General features: G+C 31.3%; 1 protein-coding gene across 2 annotated transcripts; it reads right to left on the reverse strand.

Moving 5' to 3' along the window:
• Positions 1-5,886: 5,886 nt before the first annotated feature.
• Positions 5,887-25,194, reverse strand: LOC143073438 (uncharacterized). Of its 2 annotated transcripts, XM_076248985.1 has the most exons (9): positions 23,861-25,193; positions 22,411-22,542; positions 21,883-21,969; positions 19,520-19,651; positions 19,001-19,139; positions 18,317-18,429; positions 17,468-17,591; positions 14,501-14,588; positions 5,887-6,048 (listed from the first exon to the last, which is right to left on the reverse strand). In XM_076248985.1, exons 1-9 carry the CDS (start codon positions 25,103-25,105, stop codon positions 5,922-5,924), a joined length of 2,187 nt encoding a protein of 728 aa, XP_076105100.1. In that variant the 5' UTR covers positions 25,106-25,193; the 3' UTR covers positions 5,887-5,921. The 2 variants fall into 2 exon arrangements, with proteins under 2 accessions (XP_076105100.1, XP_076105101.1); XM_076248986.1 differs by lacking the exons at positions 5,887-6,048; positions 14,501-14,588 and adding an exon at positions 14,627-14,733 and having other exon boundaries at positions 23,861-25,194.
• Positions 25,195-25,250: the final 56 nt, after the last annotated feature.

Below are 25,250 nucleotides of genomic sequence, written 5' to 3' on the forward strand. Positions count from 1 at the left end.
AATTTTTGAAATGCACTTTTAAATTGTTAAAAAGGAAAATAACAGAGCAGAAAAATACATTTAAGGCTAAGATTCCCAATTCATCTACCTGGTATAATTACATATTACTTTCTAAGAGAAAACAAGATAAAAAAAAAAATCTAAGAAACGACTTTTTATCAATCTCAAGATTCAAAAGTTTTCACCACATAATTTCAGTAGAAAAATCATTGGAAAAAAGTATAATCACAAAATTACTGAAATCCGATGTCATATTCCTGAGTTTGTACAGGCATGCCTGTACCAAGTCAGGAATATGTCCATTTGATTAGGGACTTTCTGTTTTGAGTTTTCTTGGGAGTTCGGAATTCAGTTATTTAACTTTTAAGTTATAATTAATAAAAAAAAAAATGAATGGGTCATAAATTGACATTCTACATCGATCTTCAAAGACCTGTATGACATATATGTTGTTGTCCTGTTCAACTAAAGACGAAGAACTTGATCTCATTGACCTATATTGGATACCTAAATAACAAATAGCTTACAAAACCTCTGAGTTGTATGACAGTCGCATAAGATTCCATTATATTGACAACAATGCGTGTTCAAAGCAAACAGACACAATAGGCAAAAATGTTAAAAAAAATGTGGTACAGCAGTAATCCCTATCACTATAAAAACAAACATACATGTTAACAAAGAAAACAAAAAGGCATACAAACAAAGCTCACCAGCCAGCAAAAACGAAAGAAAATAATACTAAAAAGTTGAAAACAACACGTTTAATAATTCTATGCGTCCGAAGCGCTTTTCTTGATTTACCTTCATCAGGAACGCTCAAAGCCAAACATTACTATCAGAGACGTAAGATACCAAGGGGATAATCGAAAAATGTAGTGAAAATGACACAGTCATAACAAAAGTGACACAAACCACTTCATTTAAAACTAAAGACTGAGCTACATGAAAATTAAACGAATATAAAACATGACTGACATCAACCAACGATTATGCAAATCAGGCATTTGAAAAACAAATAGGAATGTAGGAGACACATAGTTAACTTGTGAGTGCTCTATCCTGCCCTTGCCAATCAATGACAACAGTAGTTTACAGCCTTCAAACTGTATTGACTTGAGCGCCCCTTATGAGTCTGATGTAGACGAAACTATTCTCTGACGTACAAAATTAGCAATTAATTAATTGTTATTGAAAAAAAACCACTTACTTCGTGATACCAAAGCGCTTTTACCTTTAGTAGGTAAGCACAAAAATTTCGAAAGCCAAGGATTCACAAATACCCGAATTCGTGAGGAGCTACTATATAAAGGATCTAAAAAGGATAGCCAAATTCATCTAAAATAAATGATAGGTTCAGTAAGACCTTTTTTTGGCCCCAAAATATAGCAGTTTTACAAAATTGTTAAAATGTTAACTTTTAGTTATTCATTAGAAAGTAGAATGCTTCTGCTACATAAATATGGGCTGTTTTTGACAATACAATGCACATATATCGGGTACTAACCTCATTAAGTCATGCTAAATTACTGAAATCGTCACAATTTTAGCATTTTAGGTAAATTTTAGACGGTTTTCGTCTTAAATGAAAGTGGCCGCATTTGTGTTCATTCTTAATATTGAAATGTAAGTTGTATTTGATGATAATACATAGCATATATAAAGTTTGAGGATGAACACGGATGCGTCCACTTTCACTTTTAACAAAAACCACATGAAAAGTGACATTTTTTGGCATATTTGATAGATTTGTCATATTTAAGCTATACTCGGAGCGTTTTTAATTGAGTAAATCAGTTAATATCTTTCACATAAGCTTATTGAATCAACTGAAATAGACACTCAAGGGTTTAAAAAGTGTCTAAAATTTTTCGTCAGATGAACTTGAAATTTGCCAAAACTCGGCCCTTACCGGACCTACTTCTTTGTTCGTGGACATTTGGAACCTTGTTTTAAAGCCGTTCTCCCTCATAACTTATTTGTGCACACACCTCTTTATGATTCCGTACATTTGTGATCATAGCGTTTGGAATTTATAGGACATATGGTTTGTTACCGATTCTTTAATTTAAAACGATTTCCAAAGCAAAAAAAGAAGAACTTTCATTCAACCCAAATCAAAGGTAAAGACATGATGAGGATTTTGAAAATAAATAACTCAGCCTTGATAATAACAAAAAGTAATACTTGAGAAAAGCATTTATAGAATTGCTTAAAAGACCTGCAGAGTTATTCATGCTCAATACATTGTAAGTCAGATTATTCATTTTCAAACTTCGACAGAACAAACCATTACTTTTTGTTATTATCAAGGCTGAGTTATTTATTTTCAAAATCCTCATCATGTCTTTACCTCTCATTTCATTGACAGTTGTGTGTATCTACTTTATTAGAAGCAATAGTAGTTTACCGCTGTTCAAATCCCACGTTATTAATTTACCTCTGCTCATAAACAATTAGTCCCTAAAGATATAACCAGCGCAGTAACGTATCCTTGCATATTATGATCTATTATCATGAAAATATCGATTTGGGTTGAATGAAAGTTCTTCTTTTTTTGCTTTGGAAATCGTTTTAAATTAAAGAATCGGTAACAAACCATATGTCCTATAAATTCCAAACGCTATGATCACAAATGTACGGAATCATAAAGAGGTGTGTGCACAAATAAGTTATGAGGGAGAACGGCTTTAAAACAAGGTTCCAAATGTCCACGAACAAAGGAGTAGGTCCGGTAAGGGCCGAGTTTTGGCAAATTTCAAGTTCATCTGACGAAAAATTTTAGACACTTTTTAAACCCTTGAGTGTCTATTTCAGTTGATTCAATAAGCTTATGTGAAAGATATTAACTGATTTACTCAATTAAAAACGCTCCGAGTATAGCTTAAATATGACAAATCTATCAAATATGCCAAAAAATGTCACTTTTCATGTGGTTTTTGTTAAAAGTGAAAGTGGACGCATCCGTGTTCATCCTCAAACTTTATATATGCTATGTATTATCATCAAATACAACTTACATTTCAATATTAAGAATGAACACAAATGCGGCCACTTTCATTTAAGACGAAAACCGTCTAAAATTTACCTAAAATGCTAAAATTGTGACGATTTCAGTAATTTAGCATGACTTAATGAGGTTAGTACCCGATATATGTGCATTGTATTGTCAAAAACAGCCCATATTTATGTAGCAGAAGCATTCTACTTTCTAATGAATAACTAAAAGTTAACATTTTAACAATTTTGTAAAACTGCTATATTTTGGGGCCAAAAAAAGGTCTTACTGAACCTATCATTTATTTTAGATGAATTTGGCTATCCTTTTTAGATCCTTTATATAGTAGCTCCTCACGAATTCGGGTATTTGTGAATCCTTGGCTTTCGAAATTTTTGTGCTTACCTACTAAAGGTAAAAGCGCTTTGGTATCACGAAGTAAGTGGTTTTTTTTCAATAACAATTAATTAATTGCTAATTTTGTACGTCAGAGAATAGTTTCGTCTACATCAGACTCATAAGGGGCGCTCAAGTCAATACAGTTTGAAGGCTGTAAACTACTGTTGTCATTGATTGGCAAGGGCAGGATAGAGCACTCACAAGTTAACTATGTGTCTCCTACATTCCTATTTGTTTTTCAAATGCCTGATTTGCATAATCGTTGGTTGATGTCAGTCATGTTTTATATTCGTTTAATTTTCATGTAGCTCAGTCTTTAGTTTTAAATGAAGTGGTTTGTGTCACTTTTGTTATGACTGTGTCATTTTCACTACATTTTTCGATTATCCCCTTGGTATCTTACGTCTCTGATAGTAATGTTTGGCTTTGAGCGTTCCTGATGAAGGTAAATCAAGAAAAGCGCTTCGGACGCATAGAATTATTAAACGTGTTGTTTTCAACTTTTTAGTATTATTTTCTTTCGTTTTTGCTGGCTGGTGAGCTTTGTTTGTATGCCTTTTTGTTTTCTTTGTTAACATGTATGTTTGTTTTTATAGTGATAGGGATTACTGCTGTACCACATTTTTTTTAACATTTTTGCCTATTGTGTCTGTTTGCTTTGAACACGCATTGTTGTCAATATAATGGAATCTTATGCGACTGTCATACAACTCAGAGGTTTTGTAAGCTATTTGTTATTTAGGTATCCAATATAGGTCAATGAGATCAAGTTCTTCGTCTTTAGTTGAACAGGACAACAACATATATGTCATACAGGTCTTTGAAGATCGATGTAGAATGTCAATTTATGACCCATTCATTTTTTTTTTTTATTAATTATAACTTAAAAGTTAAATAACTGAATTCCGAACTCCCAAGAAAACTCAAAACAGAAAGTCCCTAATCAAATGGACATATTCCTGACTTGGTACAGGCATGCCTGTACAAACTCAGGAATATGACATCGGATTTCAGTAATTTTGTGATTATACTTTTTTCCAATGATTTTTCTACTGAAATTATGTGGTGAAAACTTTTGAATCTTGAGATTGATAAAAAGTCGTTTCTTAGATTTTTTTTTTTATCTTGTTTTCTCTTAGAAAGTAATATGTAATTATACCAGGTAGATGAATTGGGAATCTTAGCCTTAAATGTATTTTTCTGCTCTGTTATTTTCCTTTTTAACAATTTAAAAGTGCATTTCAAAAATTGACAAACTTAATAATGAAATTCAGTCTTGCTTCATGAAAACCTCTTAGACGACATGTTTTCAAGTCACAATTTAATACTATATTTTTTTTAGAACTATTTACTAAAATAACTCCGTATGTAAAACTGTGAGAAGTGTTTTGTATGCACTTACTTGAACCTTGAATACAGCATGATTTTTGTAAAGTTGAAAATCAATATTGTTGCGTGTTTTCATCTGTTGAGCATGAATATATCTTTTAGTAAGTATGATGCAAAACTTCAGTCTTCATTGCAAGAATTTAGGGCCATAAATTGTCTTTATCCTTGATCTTTTATTTCTTTGCTATCTAATTTATAATAGATATGATCTCTGGAACCCTAAATAAGGAAACAAAATATTTCTTTCTCAAAAAATCACAGGCATCACACCAGACCAAAACACATAGTGCAGAACAATGTATGACGCTAACACTGTATAAAGAAGTTGGTTTGAAATCCATACAGTTGTTGAAAAAGACATTCAGGTTGTTCATAGTATGGATACACAAAGTCAAATGATCAGATGCACAAAATCCTGGAATTGCTAGTAAGGAAAAATCAAAATACCTTTAATTTGTCATTTGTCATTAGGTATAACCAGTCAATTTGACGAAACTGTCATACAAGTGAGAGGTTTAGTGCTATAAAACCAGTTTCAATCCAAAATTTTCTACATTAGAAAATGCCTGTACTAAGTCAGGAATATGACAGTTGTTGTCCATTCATTTGATGTGCTTTATCATTTGATTTTGCCATTTGATAAGCCTTCAGGTTCCTTCTGTTTTGAAATCTTCTTGGAGTTCAGTATTTTTGTGATTTTTTCTATAATATAACTAGTGATGCTAGCAATGACCAAACCTAATGGTTGAACAAATGGTCTTCAGAAAGAGTTTGCTTTTTAAATGGGTTTATTTCAGAAGTGATCTTGCAAATCTGTTAAATAAATCCTTAATTTTACTGTAGAAGGAAGATACTAAGGGGTGATTCACAAATCATGAGTTCAAAACAAACAGACAACATAAAGGCCAAAGTAAAAATTTAAATGGACAAAAAATGTTATAAAGACTGAGCAACACAATCCCCCTCCAAAAAAAACCCTAAAAAACTAAGAGAAACTATGTGCTCTGGAATTGTAAAATGTATCTGCTCCATGTGGCACTCATCATGTTGCTCACAAAAAAAGTTGTCTCTTAATACTCCAAGAAAATATAAACAATAACAATTTTATAATGATTTTAATTGATAATGCTGGGTTTTATGTTTCATCCTTTAGTGCTGAAGTCCATATATCGCTGGATGGTTTCTCAGGAAGAATAAAGCCATCAGGAATTCTATTGCCCCCTGGTGTTCCCTCAGGTACACTGAATCTGTCCCAATCACATCTATAAATATTAAAAAAAAAATCAGTTTAATAGGAGGAATTACGTAACATCAATGTTGGCAACAATATATACACTTCCTTAGTTATCTACCAACATCCATTATATTAGACTATATATACAAGTATTTCCATAAACATAACAAACTGTTTAGCATTCTGGATGTTTTTGATAATTCTTGGTTAAATCTTTCATTGATCTAAAGACTACATATAATGTGTTTGCTTCATATTTGTTAAAGCCATATAGGGGGGTCTCATTGGGGGGTTCCGATCCCGGATCCCACATACTGTTTTGTCAGATTCCCATATCCTGTTTACATTATGTACGTCAGCAATTCTTATTTTTTTGTCATTTCCCGGGTCCCGTAAGACCTCATTTCCCGTTTTCACGACACAATAATTTGACTTTCACGTGTCACGCTTACAAAAAATCGGCAATCCCGCGTCACGCTTAGACCCCAATGAGACCCACTATAGACAAAAATTGCAATTAAACATATTTTACTATTGAAATGAAAATCTAGTTGAAGTAAATGAAACTGATTAACAATCATACCTTTTCTACTTATTTTTATATATGAATATAATAAATTTAATCATTTTGCCTTTATAACGATTTACACATGTTATATAAATCTGAAGATAATCAACATGTCTTTCTTGTGTTTACATATAATCAAGCTGTGATACTTTATATAAACCATCAACTAATAGCAACCATTACCAATAGGATACAATATAAACTACAGAATGGGAATTAGTTCCATAAATTTTGCTTATAACCAATAGAAATAAAAATATTTAACAATTAGTCAATTTCTTTTGACTTTGTAAAGATAATCAAATATCATTATAGAATCAACAGAAAGGAGTAGGTCCAGTAAGACCCCTTTTTGGCCCCAAAATATAGCAGTTTTACAAAATTGTTAAAATGTAAAGTTTTAGTTATTTATTGGAAAGTAGAATGCTTCTGCTACATAAATATGGGCTGTTTTTGACAATACAATGCACATATAAAAATAAAATTGAGAATGGAAATGGGGAATGTGCCAAAGAGACAACAACCTGACCATAGAAAAAAACAACAGCAGAAGGTAACCAACAGGTCTTCAATGTAGCGAGAAATTCCCGCACCCAGAGGCGTCCTTCAACTGGCCCCTAAACAAATATATACTAGTTCAGTGATAATGAACGCCATACTAATTTCCAAATTGTACACAAGAAACTAAAATTAAAAATATAAATCAATTGCTTTAAAAAAGCAATTGTAGGGGGTCTTTCCCCCTTTAAAATTAATTGAATTGGGGGTGGGGGGTGTTTGTTTGTTTGTTTGTTTGTTTCTGTATGGGGTCTATATTATTGTTACCGGAGAAGTTTCATGTTTAGTTTGGAAAGTTTTTCTTTTATTTTAGGTACAGCGCGCGCGCCACATCACGTGACACGGGTTTATAATAACGAAAAGATAGTCTTTTTATTCCTTTTTAGGTGGGGACTTTGAACAGACAACATGTATAGAGACGGAATGCACACAATGTAATTTCTTTTGTCATTGTAGGAAATTGACATTTTGATGGCAGTTCACAAACAGTGCATGATTTGGATTTATTTGATCCGGTGTAACTTTAAAACACATTTATTGATTATTTTCTGATAATGTACATTTTTCAGCACCTGTTTGTAACACAGATTAGTATTTCAATCTCGGAGCGGACATTTTATTGTAGGCTTTTACTGAAATTTACGGACCTAGCAAGCAATTTTTACGGCATTGCAATTTTTTTTCTCTAGGAAAAGCTTTGAGAGATATCTGCACCAAATTTTTTTACAAACTTTTAGTACATGTATGCCCTGCTGACTGCAAATTTTGAGGTCGATTGTATTTGTAGTTTCAGAGTAAATGTGGATTTTTTTTTCAGAAGTGACGCAAGAACAATATTAAATTTCAATTTTTCATGAAACATGATTGATTGATCATGAAACATGATTGATTGATCATGATCATGATTGATTGATCATGATCATGATCATGATCGATTGATTGATTTATTGATTAGTTGGTTGGTTGGTAAAACACGTTGGATAGGGCCAATTCAAACAGCGAAAAAGAAACAAAAAAGATCTTGGACCCTATATTAAACACACGAGACGGAAACATGATTGATTGATTGGTTGGTTGGTTGGTTGGTTGGTTGGTTGGTTGGTTAAACACGTTGGATAGGGCCAATTGAAACCGCGAAAAAGAAACAAAAAAGATCTTGGACCCTATATTAAACACACGAGACGAGACGGAAACTTGATTGATTGATCATGATTGATTGATTGATTGATTAATTGATTGATTGATTGGTTGGTTGGTTGGTTGGTTGGTTGGTTGGTTAGTTGGTTGGTTGGTTGGTTGGTTGGTTGGTTTGGTTGGTTGGTTAAACACGTTGGATAGGGCCAATTGAAACAGCGAAAAAGAAACAAAGAAGATCTTGGACCCTATATTAAACACACGAGACGAGACGGAAACATGATTGATTGATCATGATTGATTGATTGATTGATTGATTGATTGATTGATTGATTGATTGATTGATTGATTGATTGATTGATTGATTGATTGGTTGGTTGGTTGGTTGGTTGGTTGGTTAAACACGTTGGATAGGGCCAATTGAAACAGCGAAAAAGAAACAAAGAAGATCTTGGACCCTATATTAAACACACGAGACGAGACGGAAACATGATTGATTGATCATGATTGATTGATTGATTGATTGATTGATTGATTGATTGATTGATTGATTGATTGATTGATTGATTGGTTGGTTGGTTGGTTGGTTGGTTGGTTGGTTGGTTGGTTGGTTAAACACGTTGGAAAGGGTCAATTGAAACAGCGAAAAAGAAACAAAGGAGATCTTGAACCCTATATTAAACACATGAGACGGAAACATGATTGATTGATTGATTAATCATGATCATGATTGGTTGATTAATCATGATCATGATTTGTTGATTGATCATTATTGATTGATCATGATTGGTTGGTTGGTTGGTTGGTTGGTTGGTTGGTTGGTTGGCAAACACACATAAAATTCTTCAAGTCGTGCCCCAAATCACATATGTACATGACCTTGACCTTTGACCTTGTGACCTTTGTCACGGTCATTGCTTCACAATGTCATTGCAAAAGACCCTATGGGTCAAGGACCTTTTGTTTAAGTGTTTTGCCTAATAATGGCTTTTTATAAACCATCAATGGGGGTTATGTCCCTTACATAATGGTAAAACCAATACAGTCATAATGTAACAAAGTTGCCCCTTGAAGTACTGAACATTTTTCACTGCTTAAATTTTCTGTATCTATAACCATTCAAGAATTATAGGGAAATCAAAGACATATGAAAATCTAAAATATGACCTTGACCTTTGACCTTGACCTAATTTTCTAAGTTAGGACCCAGGGGACTCAAATAAAAACATTCCAGGGTTATACGGTTAACGGTTTATGAGTTAAAAAAACATACCGACAAATTTATTCCGTAAAGGTACATAACTCCTATAAAATTTCATCGAATCGCTTCGATCCAAATTAGCCAAAAATTCCTGAGGATGTAACGAACAATTTGTAAAAAGAATTTTGTCGCTTTCTTATTTTGTTACGAAGGAGATGCACACACATGACAAACAGTGAATAGGGAGATAACTCTTACAAAGAAAATGGTTCGGCTTAGCAGGGTGAAATTTAAAAGCGCATAACCTATACGATACAATATGAAAAAAATCTAAGCGACATATTGCGAAACAAACATTTATCGCAAGAACAAAATTTGGCGGAAGAAAAAAAAAAAAAAAATAATAATAATAATAATAATAATCAGAACAAATACAATAGGCTTTCCACAGAAAAGTGGAAAGACCTAATAATACAAGACTAACAAAGGCCAGAGGCTCCTGACTTGGGACAGGCGCAAAAATGCGGCTGGGTTAAACATGTTTGTGAGATCTCAACCCTCCCCCTATACCTCTAGCCAATGTAGAAAAGTAAACGCATAACAATACGCACATTAAAATTCAGTTCAAGAGAAGTCCGAGTCTGATGTCAGAAGATGTAACCAAAGAAAATAAACAAAATGACAATAATACATAAATAACAACAGACTACTAGCAGTTAACTGACATGCCAGCTCCAGACTTCAATTAAACTGACTGAAAGATTATGATTTCATCATATGAACATCAGGCACAATCCTTCCCGTTAGGGGTTTAGTATCATACCATCATAACATATATGAGAAGAACATAACCCGTGTCATGCCAACAACTGGTTTTTGAATAAATGTGTTTAGTTCCGATGCAAAGACCCTATAAGTGAATCAATATTAACGCCAAAATATGCAATCTTTAATGACCTGACAACAGTATCGTAATTATATCCCTTCTTAATAAGTCTATTCAAAGGTTTTGTTAGTTTTTGAGGTGAATACTGACACCTTTGTGCTTTATAAAGAATATTTCCATAAAAAATTGGATGTGAAATACCTGAACGTATAAGAAGTCTGCATGTTGAGCTATATTTACGAATGATGTCCTTATACCGATGATAAAATTTAGTAAATGTTTTGACTAGTTTGTGATATCGAAAACCCTGGTGTAATAATTTTTCAGTAATACATAAATTTCTCTCGTTAAAATCTAAAACATTGTTACATACACGAGCGAATCGTACAAGTTGAGATATATAAACACCGTAAGATGGTGACAAGGGAACGTCACCATCTAAAAATGGATAATTAACGATAGGAAATGAAAAATCATCTCTTTTATCATAAATTTTAGTATTCAGCTTTCCGTTAGTGATATAGATATCAAGATCGAGGAAAGGGCAGTGGTCATTGTTAGTATTAGCTTTATTCAAAGTAAGTTCAACAGGATAAATTTCTTTAATATACATACTGAAGTCGTCATTATTGAGAGCCAAAATATCATCCAAATATCTAAAAGTATTATTAAATTTGTTTATCAGATGTTGTTTCGATGGGTCTTTGCTTATTTTTGTCATAAATTGTAACTCATAGCAATACAAAAACAGGTCCGCAATAAGTGGTGCACAGTTAGTCCCCATTGGAATTCCGATAATCTGATGATATACGGAATCCCCAAAGCGAACAAAAATGTTATCTAGTAAAAATTCAAGGGCATATATAGTATCAAAGCATGTCCAATTGACATAGTTTTTTTGTTTATTGCTACTAAAAAATGACCTAAAAGAGTTTGAACATATATATTCACATTCTGACTTTTTAAATGCCCATTTAATTAGGTGTGTGAATTTTTTCTTAATGAGAATGTGAGGCAATGTGGTATACAGGGTAGAAAAATCAAAACTTTGAACAGATTTAAAATCACCAATATAAGCATGCAATTTATCAAGTACTTCCAACGAGTTCTTGACACTCCAAAAGTAATTAATTCCACTATTTTCGAAGGCCTTATTTGAACAATTTATTATCAGGTTTTTAATTGTACCAAGTGTGCTGGTAAGAAGAATAGACAATTTAGTAGTGGAACAATGGCTTGAAGACGAAATAAATCTATATTTGTAAGGTGTTTTGTGTAGCTTCGGAAGCCAGTACATAGTTGGGACTTTCATTGTATTTGGCTCTGCTTGTAAAGCGGTAGCTAAAAGTTTATGTTTGTTACAGATGTCGTTTTCTGAAAATGGAGTCAGTTTGAATGTTGGTTAATTGGTGATTTCTTTTTTCAGAACCTCAATGTAAAATTTACGTCAAACAATAATAATATTATTAGCAGCTTTATCGGCCGGGACAAAAACAAATTTCTTGGCTAGTTCTTTTAGTTTATGTTTGATACGAGAAATAGGTTTTTTGTGGTTATTGTTAACAGTAAAATGTTCTTTAAAATGTTGAATACGTATATCAACTATCTTCATTACTGAATTAAAAAAAGAGTCCAAAGATTTTTTGTCAGCTTTTTCCCGTTTTATCCATTTCATACAGTAAGTATGGAGTGAGTCTTGGATGATATTACGACACTCATTCCAATTAATAATTGACGGGGGACGATATTTAGGTCCTTTACTGAGGAATGATTTTAACTCTCGGTCTTGAACGATGTTAAGATCTCCTGTTATAACATGGGAAATGGGTCCATAAATATATTCGGAGGTACTACAATTACATGAAGTAGGTGTATTTTCACTGATATTAACATCTTTACACAGTTGACTATAATTAAACACAAATTTCCGGGTAGATTTCTTGTAAATATAACAAATAAGAGGTAGCTCAGTATTGTCAAAATATCCAGGAATTTGTTCTTTAACAGAATGGTCGTTAAATATACCGGCAATATTTACAAAATCAAAACCTTTATTGACATACTTTATTTTAATAAAATGTTTTTTATGATCTTCAGGGCGATCAATTTTGGGAAATAGTTTAGAATAACAATATGCCATAATAATTTGAACAATTTCATACTTAGGACTGCTATATGAAATTGTGTTGCAATCCTCCAAAATTTTATTTAACTTATTAACCGGTAATGAACAGAGTTTTGTTAACAGATAATGTCTGCCGTTGTTTTTTGAAATAGAAATTAGGTCCGAAATATTGGTATGATTGGTCCGAAATTTTCTTAGATTGCGATTTGTCCTACGACCGTGAGAACGGTTTTTATGAACAGTTTTAGAAACTATATCCAAAATGTTAACGGAATCGGTTCTAGATATATTACCAATTCCCATGATATCATCATTAAGAACGAGAGGGTAGACTGTCTGTAATTTTTTAATCCAATTTAATTCAATTATTGTCCGTGATCGTACAAACTTTGAATGAGATTCACCAGGCTGCTTATTTACTACTTCTAAAGGTTGAACTGCTAAATATTTAAAAGGATGGTTGTGCTTCTTAAGGTGTTGGTAAATGATACTTTTGAATTTATTGGGTCTTTTAAAACAATACAGATGTTCTTGAGTGCGTTTAGATAAATATCGTCCAGTTTCTCCTACATACTGAATACCACATCCCGGTTTGTTTCATGTGAGTAAATAAATAATACTGTTTGTTTTCAAGTTATATCAGTTTCAAAATTCAAAGAAAATGTGCGACCATTAAACGTGGACCTAACCGTATTGTTGGTGGAAAGACGGGGACATGTAAGTCATTTTTTGGCATGACACTTATCGATAGAAGGGTAACCACGATTTTTATTGTTAAAAATGTTAGCGATGGTAGTATTTTTAGATAACCGATTTTGAAGATTGAGACGTGTAGATACCCTTTGAACAAGTTTAGTATTTAATATTTTTCCATTTCTAAGCTTCATAATTGTTTTTTGTTAGTGAATTATATTATACATGTTATAAAGGAGCAAAGACTGGCGTCCAGAATATGAACCAGCATACAATAATTTAAGTTATGTAAAATTGATAAATCTGTTCGGCTAAAAATGTCAAACGCTATCAGTATTAATTACCCGAAAAAGATAGGGTATATCAGGGTAGGACTGATGGCTGACTAAATAGTAGAATGGGGCTGAATATTGAAATACTACTTTTTGATAAATATTCCTAAAGTAATGAACTAGAGCAGTTCTCGCTCGGACACACACTCCATAATCTAGTATATTATAAGAGCATAAACCTGAAGCACGGGGAGGCACTCTACTGCCTCCACACGGCACTAAAGACAAACTCTGTAAAAAATAAAATTGAGAATGGAAATGGGAATGTGCCAAAGAGACAACAACCCGACCATAGAAAAAAACAACAGCAGAAGGTCACCAACAGGTCTTCAATCTGGTACTAACATCATTAAGTCATGCTAAATTACTGAAATCGTCACAATTTTAGCAATTTTTGACAAAAACCATCTGAAAATATACATTTTTTTGCATATTTGATAGATTTCTCATATTTAAGCTTGAATCGGAGCGTTTTTAATAACTAAATCAGTTAATATCTTTCACATCAACTAATTAAATCAACTGAAATATACACTTAAGTGTTTAAAAAGTGTCCAAAATCTTTCTTCGGATGAACCTGATATTTGAGGCCAAAATCGGCCTTTACCGTCCCTACTCCTTTAATTTTTGTTTACAGTCAAAGCAGAAAATTTCTTTTCTGGTTATTATGGTTTTTTTTATGGTCAAAGTGGTAAAAATGTTTGCCAGCTTTTTGGTCTGACATAAAAACTTCAGTTGCCAGACCCTCTCAAATTTTACTACCTAGGATTGACATGAACAACAATTAGCTGCATCTCCGAATTATGCCAAGTTGAAGGATGTTGTTTAGACCGAACTTTCGTGCTTCAAAGGAAAAATATGTTTTTGTAGGGGATCAGAATGACCAGTTACTCTTCACATCTTTGTCTTTTATTCAAAACTTTCTTATTAGCAAACATACCAAATCCCTTTATTGGCATATCAGTTAAACACACAATACTGACCTGATTTGGAGTAGGGAATCAACAGATACTTGAGCTTGGTCATAATACTGACTAAACATATACATTGGATCATTCATATCTACTGGCTCTGGAAATAAATCAAGAGCTTGGTTATAATACTGACTAAACATAAACATTGGATCATTCATGTTTACTGGCTCTGGAAATAAAATCAAGAGCTTGATCATAATACTGACTAAACATAAACATTGGATCATTCATAACTTCTGGCTCTGGAAGTAAAATCAAGAGCTTGGTTATAATACTGACTTAACATTAACATTGGATCATTCAAATCTACTGGCTCTGGTAATACAAATCATAGGAATACATGTATATTAGCAGCCATTTTAAAAAATATGAAATAGAAATTATAAGCAACATGTCTCTATCTTAAATACTGTTCAAGGGTGACTGGGGTATAGAAATATGGTCACTTGGTCTTCTTCCGACCGGCAGTAAAACGCTTGCCGAAGTGGGGCGTCCCTTTGGCTGTGCGGGATGTATCAAGTTTGCAGTCACGTCCGGTCAGAAGGGGGACGTTAAATCCAATGCCTCATGTAAAGAGAGCGACACGCTCTTTGCACGGTAAGAACCCTTGCAACAACTCTTTTGAGGGGTCCGTAGGTGGCCTGTTGTAAGGCAAAATTTCTGTCCCTATCCAAGATACCCTCATTTTCCAGTGGCAGTCCAAATTTCCCCGACCATAATCCCAGATGGCCTCTATCGTATCAACCTACCTATTGTATTTATTGTGAACTTGTTCTCGTCCTGAATATGCATGAAATATTTGCCACTGGACGTTAAGCAACCAACAATCAATCAATCAATAAATAATGTTCAAGGGTGTTTTCATTAATGGTAATTGATTGAAACCATAACTTCCATAAACACATGTAATTTGTTGTATGCAGAATCTCACAATAGTATGTGTTTTATTGGTTATTCAAATTCATTGTTTATTTGGAAAATTATTATCCACAGGTAATTACATTTAGAATATTATATGGGTTTTTCAATATCCCACCCTATCAAGCCAAGACACCCATTTAATCCTGAACTATGTTGAACAATTTTATCAGTTGACTTTAAAAATGTGTAAAATTTGTTATTTGGAAACAATTATGTCCTGTATATTATTTTAAAATTTTACCTGATTTGACAATACTTTATTAAGATCCATCTTTAAAAAATTTACTTCAATTTGCAAAATAACAAGATTTTATTAAATGTGAAATATCAAACTATATAAACTCTTTATATCTCTGGTAATAAATATATAAACTCTTTATATCTCTGGTAATAAATATATAAACTCTTTATATCTCTGGTAATAAACATATAAACCCTTTATATCTCTGGTAATAAATATATAAACCCTTTATATCTCTGGTAATAAATATATAAACTCTTTATATCTCTGGTAATAAATATATAAACTCTTTATATCTCTGGTAATAAATATATAAACCCTTTATATCTCTGGTAATAAATATATAAACTCTTTATATCTCTGGTAATAAATATATAAACGCTTTATATCTCTGGTAATAACTATATAAACTCTTTATATCTCTGGTAATAAATATATAAACTCTTTATATCTCTGGTAATAAATATATAAACTTTTTATATCTCTGGTAATAAATATATAAACTCTTATATATAAACCTTTTATATCTCTGGTAATAAATATATAAACTCTTTATATCTCTGGTAATAAATATATAAACCTTTTATATCTCTGGTAATAAATATATAAACCCTTTACATCTCTGGTAATAAATATATAAACTCTTTATATCTCTGGTAATAAATATATAAACCCTTTATATCTCTGGTAATAAATATATAAACTCTTTATATCTCTGGTAATAAATATATAAACTCTTTAAATCTCTGGTAATAAATATATAAACCCTTTATATCTCTGGTAATAAATATATAAACCCTTTATATCTCTGGTAATAAATATATAAACTCTTTATATCTCTGGTAATAAATATATAAACTCTTTATACTCTGGTAATAAATATATAAACTCTTTATATCTCTGGTAATAAATATATAAACCCTTTATATCTCTGGTAATAAATATATAAACTCTTTATATCTCTGGTAATAAATATATAAACTCTTTATATCTCTGGTAATAAATATATAAACCTTTTATATCTCTGGTAATAAATATATAAACCCTTTATATCTCTGGTAATAAATATATAAACTCTTTATATCTCTGGTATATAAACTCTTTATATCTCTGGTAATAAATATATAAACTCTTTATATCTCTGGTAATAAATATATAAACCTTTTATATCTCTGGTAATAAATATATAAACCCTTTATATCTCTGGTAATAAATATATAAACTCTTTATATCTCTGGTAATAAATATATAAACTCTTTATATCTCTGGTAATAAACTCTTTATATCTCTGGTAATAAATATATAAACTCTTTATATCTCTGGTAATAAATATATAAACTCTATATCTCTGGTAATAAATATATAAACCTTTTATATCTCTGGTAATAAATATATAAACTCTTTATATCTCTGGTAATAAACTCTTTATATCTCTGGTAATAAATATATAAACTCTTTATATCTCTGGTAATAAATATATAAACTCTTTATATCTCTGGTAATAAATATATAAACCCTTTATATCTCTGGTAAGTAATAAATATATAAACTCTTTATATCTCTGGTAATAAATATATAAACTCTTTATATCTCTGGTAATAAATATATAAACCCTTTATATCTCTGGTAATAACTATATAAACTCTTTATATCTCTGGTAATAACTATATAAACTCTTTATATCTCTGGTAATAACTATATAAACTCTTTATATCTCTGGTAATAAATATATAAACCTACATGAAGTTCTTGGGATTTTTCTTGTCTGTTTAAATGAAAACATATAAGTTATTACAAATATAAATTTTATTTACCTGATTCACCAAATAATAATTGATCATCTTTCTTTTGTCTTTTTATTTCAAGACTACGTAAAATCTGTTGTAATTTCTCTCTTTCTTTCTCCTTGTTTTCTTCCTGTTCTATATCCAACATCACCTATTAACAATAAATTTGACATGGTGACTCTGATTAAGCTACATGACAACTACTGCGTTTTTAACTTGAAGCTCTGGACTTTTATGTTGAAGGTAATTGTGAACTATATGGATAACTTTAATTAAAATACCAATTGAAAGTCCAGCATATATCTACTACTTCAGAATTGATGGTTGAACTTTTATATTTATTTTAAGAAAGGCATTTCCTTGGATTTATATACATGAGAACTATCAATAGAGAACTTCTTTAAATCCCCAGCATTAGGACTCTGGTAGACAGTTGTCTAATTACCCATCATACCACATACCCTTGTTTTACATTTGTTTTCTATAAAGATATTTTGGGAATTGAAGTTGGAGATAATTAAGGAATATGTTATAATTAATACTTGATCGAGAATAAATACTAGTGCAATAATATTTCTCCTATATTGCCACAAGATGTATGAATGAAATTTCAAGATGAATGATCTCATTAATTATAAACTATTTTCCTTTTAATACACTATTCCCAAATATTTAATGGATTTGTCACCAAGTCCATTCTCATATATCATACATACCAAGTGGAAAGATGAACATTATTTAAGTCACCTCATATTTATACCAATATGACTTTATCAATTGTTTTTGTTGCTTTAAAATATAATGTAAGATGAATTAAAGGCAGTAAGATTAATGTCAACTCCATGAGATGATTCCACTAATAGGGACATCACTAACCTGTAGTGCTTTATTTTCAGCAGTATAAACTTTCTTTTGTGTTTTCACAACATCCAGACAATCTTGAACTTTATCCTCAAAATCTGCATCACTCTCCGGTTTGGTGTTTACTCCTTAAATGGTCAAATATTTAGTTTAAATCAAAAGAAGAGAAACTTACACTTAATTATACCAGACTGGGAATAAATCTAATCTAAGAAAACATTCCCATCCTGCTATGAACAAAATCTTATCAGAGAAAATATACCCACCCCATTATGAGTGTGGAAAAAAATCTGGTGTAATTTAAACTTTCAAAATCATACAGCCATTATTATAGAAATAAAAAAAATGTTCGTTTAGTAGGTCTCTGATATTTCCAATAAGGTATCTTTTTAATGAGTGTTAACACTATGAGTCACTGTAGCTCCCTTTTTTTCACCCGGTAAGATCTTGAAGAGAATCTTTGTATCATTTTCACCTGATAAGATCTTGAAGAGAATCTTTGTATCATTTTCACCTGATAAGATCTTGAAGAGAATCTTTGTATCAATATAAGATCAATTATTTACAGAATTTGGTCAATGACACTCATAAATAACCTGTTTAATTAAAAAAAAACTAATTTATTTTAATTTTATACAAGATCATACAGGTATTATTTCTACTAAGTAAGGAGTAAAGAGAAGCATTTTTGTAACAAACCTTGCTGTAATAATCTATCTTTCCTCAATTTTCTGAGTTTAGTCAGATTTTTCAGTAAATCTGTGGCTCTTGTAATATCTTGCGTTTTCTTTCTTATTTCACCCAGAACTTTGTCTGCAATCTGCTTCAACTCTTTTTGCTGTATAATACACCAAAACGGAAATATATAAATAGGGCTTCTCAATTCATGTAAATAATAACCACATAAAACAGGCATTCTGCTATCAGTATAAAATCAAGGTCATACATAAATTTTAATGTGTTAAAAATTATTTTCTAGATTAAGCTTCAACGGGAATGCACAAAGTTAAAAGTTCTTTCTTAAAAGTTTTCAGTCGATATAAGCATATAAAATGTATTAATTATCTTGGTTATTTAACATGTTTAATACATTTTGTCATCCATAAAAAATGAACAGATCTAATTTTTATGTTGGAAAAATTATCATGAAATTCTTTCTTTGTAAAGCTTTAACGTTTTTTTCACATCACAGCCCATAGATACATTAACAAACACTACCTGTCTTTTGTTACCGTATTTATCATGGACTTTCTTTAACCTCCCATCTATTTCCTTGTGTAATTGTTCTCTCTGTTCTAATTCTCTCTGTCTGGATAAAAATTTCTCTTCTCTTTGTTTCTTAATCCTCTCCTAAAATGAAAGTTCATTCAATTATAAGCAAACAAAAATTCTAGTGAGAAAAATAAAATGTTGGTCATTTTGCTTTTCTTGATGTGTTGTTGTTCATGGAGAATTACCCAAATCATATTTCAATTTTGAGATTAATATTAGCTGTTTGTTAGAATAAATTTGTACATGCATATGGTATTTTACTAAAATCTTTCAAAATAAATTAATGTTTATAACAATTAATATTCTGTTTATCTTTTAGATTGTTTTGTATTTGTTAGCTGTTGTTTTTTTTTTTTTTATTAATTTTGTAATATCTGTCAGAAGATATATGATAGTCCAGTTGTCAATATATATTTGTTCCACGTAACAGAAGTTCCTATCCAACATACTTTTTTGTATAAACAATGCAATAAAATTTGTTCATTTGCTCTTTATACTGTAATATTTGTTCCAGTGGCAATAATATTACAGAATATTTTTTTGACTTTCATTATTACAGAACTTCTATTTCATGTCAAAGGTGCTGGTGGTGAGATTCAGTGTGATTTATAGTGTTATCCTGTCTTAAATTATTTGTAAAAAACAAACTACACCAAACTGAGAAAATTGAACTACAAAATTGAATTTTAACTGGCTTGAAATATCTTTTTTCAATACCCCTGATTATTAGTATCTCCATAATCAGAAATTTTTTGTCATTTACAAATTTAAATTTAATTGATGGAATGCTAATAATTTTAATCTAGCGATATATATATATATTTAGTGTATTGCAACCCATGGACAGACCTAAACTTAAGTGACATAGTTTTAGTGTTAAGGTATTCAAAATCTTTACTCTGTTGTGTAATGTAAAATTATGATATGTTTGTTGTACAACTTCATCTCTGTTCATGATATCACCAGTTTCTAGACTCTTTGAATATAATCATATCTATGTGTTCCTGTACTGTGATAATTTTTTTCTTTCAAAATTTAGACTTTTAGAATGCTGACATCATGTTATCCATAAAAAAAAAAGTTCAAAAAAATACTTTAACTAAACTATGAAAAACATCCAAATAATAACTATGATAAAACAAGGGTCATGGACGTCTGAACTGATATCAATTCAACTGCAAACAAAGTAATTTGCAGTTAAAAGATTTGTTGAATCAGATCATAGAGAGAATGAAATGTCAACAGTAATTGAAGCTGAAAGGATATAATACAGTGATGCAAAAGGATATTTGTATAAACAGGCTAATAGTATTCTTTTTGTCCAGCTAGAATGTTCACATACTGAAAATAATACAAAAAATAAAGTTATTTCCAAATTTCATTTAATTTTTTTATATGATGTTGTGTTCATAGTATTCATCTAATTATTTTACATTCCATAATCATTTTACAAACAATACACAAGGCGTTAAAACTTTTTACCATTCATTATCCTAACATTATCAAATTAACCAATTTTTGGATGAACCAAATTACTGGACCTGACTTCATTTGTTTGTCAACTCTTCTTGTACAAACACCGCTTATTCATACATTTAACTTTAGTTTTTTTATGTACAAATGTATAAAGTAAGTTTTCTTTATACATTTAGTTAATGAAAACTATCTTCATACATGTTATATGTGTCAGTACAGTACAGTTAATACAGCTATTTGAGTCCCCAAAGTAGCTAATAAAGGCTTAAGATAAGGCCAAAATAAAAGAAAAAACATTGGCCTTTTCAGGTTTTCCTAAAATGTTTTGAATAAATTTACCTTGCCGACCCTAAACACACGATCTCATCTACTTATTCAAGTCAAAAAAAGATCAATAACAAATGAATGTGTTTCTACTTATACACGCACTGTACATGTATTATAATTTAAACCTGAAACTAACCTTCTTTTTGATGAACCTTATAATTGATACTTTTGAAATAAATTGAAAATCACAACTTCATAAGGGAACTAAATAAACTGGGATAATTTGATTCCAAAAGGACATGAAAGATCAAAGCTCAAAACCATATCATCTATCAGCTACAAAATTTCTGACAAAGAGAATGATAACATTATATTACATGTATTGTAATACAAAGGGAGGAGGATTCTTATGGTTGAGGAGTCTTTTAATAGAAGGTTGGTGTTAATGGTACATGAATAACTAAAGCCTTTTATTATTTTCATAACCATTTGATATTTCAGGAAAATTCTGAGCTGTTAAAAGTTTGTAACAATTTGACATATCAAAATAATAGCTTTCAACAAACCCTTTTTTGCATCCTCTTCTTAACTTTCATTCTTAAATCCAGAACATCTACTGTGGACAAATATTTCCTTATGGCATCCATTTCATCCTGTACAAATGGAGACATTTCAAAATCATTTTCAAAAATAAAATAAAGATATTATTGGTATTCAAGTGATGAAATTTCAATGAATCATTTCAATCATGTCAATATGTATGTAATGTCTGTACAGATCCATACACATGTACATTGTAGGTACGAGTGTATTGGTAATATATAAATATCATTCACAGTATACATTGTATATATGTAAATTTATCTAAATGAATTCCATCTTTTTCAAGTTTCAATTACTTACACAAAGCATTAAAAAATCAGCAAACAAACAATTCTTTATATGCATGATACAGATGTATGTTTAACATACATGACCACATCCCATACAAAATAAATTTCCATTACAACTAACAACATGGAACATCTGGATTCTACTTATAGTTTAAATATTTCTCTTCCATGATACAATGTATCTTTTTAATTCTTGCATACCTTCAATTTATTTGTTGTTCTCATTTCTTCCTCAATCTGATGTTGATCACATGATTTTAAAATCTTGATCTGTTTTTGAAGGGATGCCATCAGAAACATCATTCTTTTTGTTTTTTCTTGGACATCATATACCTGAAACATATCATGAAAATTGAAGAAGATCTGTATATTTAAAGCAATCTTGCATTAAACCCTACAAAATTTCAACTGAAATATACTTTTTGCATAAAGAATTAAAAGTTTTTCCAACTTTCCTTCCAACATGCACATTTAAATGTTTTGCATACAATGTTTGTACATTGTAAAGACAAAATGTTTGAGACTTTACTTTGTAACTACTACTGCTTCCCTTAGTTGGTATCTCAAGGAAAACAGACTTGCTGTAACCCTAGCCTGGTCCCTTACATACATTTGTATAACCAACATGACCAATCAATAAGTGTACACATGTATATCTTAACACCTGTAGATGGTTCAATCATGTCCAGTTTTATTTACATTAACTTAACAATTTTTTAGGGGAAAAGATCCTTAGCTTTGACTTGTTTGATGGTCTCAACCTGTGTGATATATTCAATAGTCCAACAAAAAGGTAAATTAATGTCTGTTAAGGGTTAAAACTTTACTTGCAACTTTGAAACCTACACGTATAATACGTTGTGGCCTGACCCATAGAGTCTTGTACTTTGAACAAAATTGAGGTTGCTGTCTAATTGATGTGTACCCTACATTATGTAGCTACAAGTACAGAGTCATGAAGTACAATGTCATGAATGAAACTTTTTTTTAACATTTATGACATTATAACAATACAGTTCAATAATTCAATTGATTGAATCTTGTTTGTCTATCATTGGAATGTTGCAATACGTATTTTAGAATTGTACTTCAGCGTATTTTCACTAGATCATTTATGACACTGCTCATCTATATATATTGATATATAGATTGAGTATTGCTAGCCGGTAAACAGACAGAGAGTCACAGGACATAAAGTCACAAATTTGATAGGTCAAAAAGTCACATATAATTCTTCAACAATTGTTTGAATATACATGTATAAGAGAAAGATCCAGAAATATTTTCTTTTTACTACATATATTAATTTGTTAGATAAGGAAATTGGTCACAGGTTTTGATAAATGAAAATTCATCGCATTTTAATCATGCAAAGAATATATTTCTTAGCACCATGAAGACATTTACGTACCAAGCAACTTTGACATTTTGTTTTCATAACAATTATTTGATCATTATTGATATTTATTGAAAACATTTTAATTAGAAAGTTGCTTTTTATATAATAGTTCAAGAAAAAACAAAATATTCGTTTTTAAATTTGTGTTTTCTTGTTCAAAGAAATATAGTCTCAAAACTGAATTGTGACTTTTTGTCCGTGACTTTTTGTCCTGTGACTTTCTGTCCAACATTTTTGCTAGCCAATTCTTACATTAACTGGTGTTTTGACACATTCTTTTTTCTGAACCTTCCAATCATCAGATTTTACTCCTTTTCTATCAAGCCATGAATTTATCCACTCTGTATCTTTTTCTTTCCCTGGCAGTACAGTTGCATGTTCTGTCTGAATTAATTCTTCTTTAAGTTGAAACGGCTGCTGGTGGTGCTGCTGAATTTGCTGATTCATAACTGGCTTGAGTGGAGGAGGATGAGAATTTGGAGGAAACTGATTTGAACCTGAGTAGGGTTCTGGTTGAAAATTAGGTGGTGGAAATGGATTAGGAAATGATCTGTTCATTGGTGGTGGCATTCCAACATGTCCAAGCTGCTGATTATTTCTGAATTGCATATCATTTTGTAAAAATGAATTGGGAGGAGGTGGACAATTTGGGATCATCATTTGAACAGGTTGAACTGATTCAGGAACACTAACATGACTAAGTCCTTGGTACTCCAGCGGTTTTGTAAATTGGTGAATTTGAGGATTTGTATGATCTTGTTGTCTATTGGCAAATGGTTTTCCAGTTTGTGTGAAACTCATAGAACCCAGCAGTTCAGAACTTTGTTGGGGTGATATTATGTTTGGCCTGTGCACCAGTGTATTGCTATCCTCCTGATCAGGAATAACATCAAGACCTGGAATTTGCATATTCTGTGAATTGAAAGTTGGTTTTGACTGTATTCCTTCTTGTGCAACTTTTGCAAAGAAGCTTCCACTACCTTTACTATCAAGAATTTCATTCTTCTGATCAGTCATTGACATGTTGAAAGGTTTTTGATCGTTCATCAACATGTTGAAAGGTGGAGCCTGGTGATACCCATCACTTGATGTTTGAGTTGTAATTCTCGAGTCAGAACTGTATGTGACCATGCCAGACCTATTGAGATTTGGATCTCTCATAGTAGTGTTTTGCTCCCAGCTTGAATGTTGTGACAAGTCTTGTAGGCTGCCTTGGGTTTGTTTTTGGTTGTATATTGGAAATGAAGAAGGCCCTTGTGGTCTACTACTTTGAACATTGCGATTATCAACTCTTTCCTCAAATGAGCGCTGATTTTGCCCGTGTTCATTATTTTGAAAATTGGACCTGATTGTTGTGTTTTGAAACCTTTTGGGTTGGTTATTCGTGTACTGTCCTGGTGTTCGTGGACGAAAATTATGTCTCTGGTTTTGACCCCGTGAAACAAATCGAGGATTTGCAGGTTGAAAGTTCTTTCTGTTGTTATTTCGACCGTACATCTTTCTTATCCGTTTCTAATTCAAATTTTCATATTTTTTTGTGATTTTCATGTGCGCTGACATCTTTAATCTCAAATGTTCGTGACTTGCTTTTTATTGTTAATTGCAGCAATAAATTCTTTTATTGTCCAAAAGAGATTCAGAA

This window comes from Mytilus galloprovincialis, chromosome 4 (assembly GCF_965363235.1).
Source record: "Mytilus galloprovincialis chromosome 4, xbMytGall1.hap1.1, whole genome shotgun sequence".
NCBI classification, from domain to species: domain Eukaryota; kingdom Metazoa; phylum Mollusca; class Bivalvia; order Mytilida; family Mytilidae; genus Mytilus; species Mytilus galloprovincialis.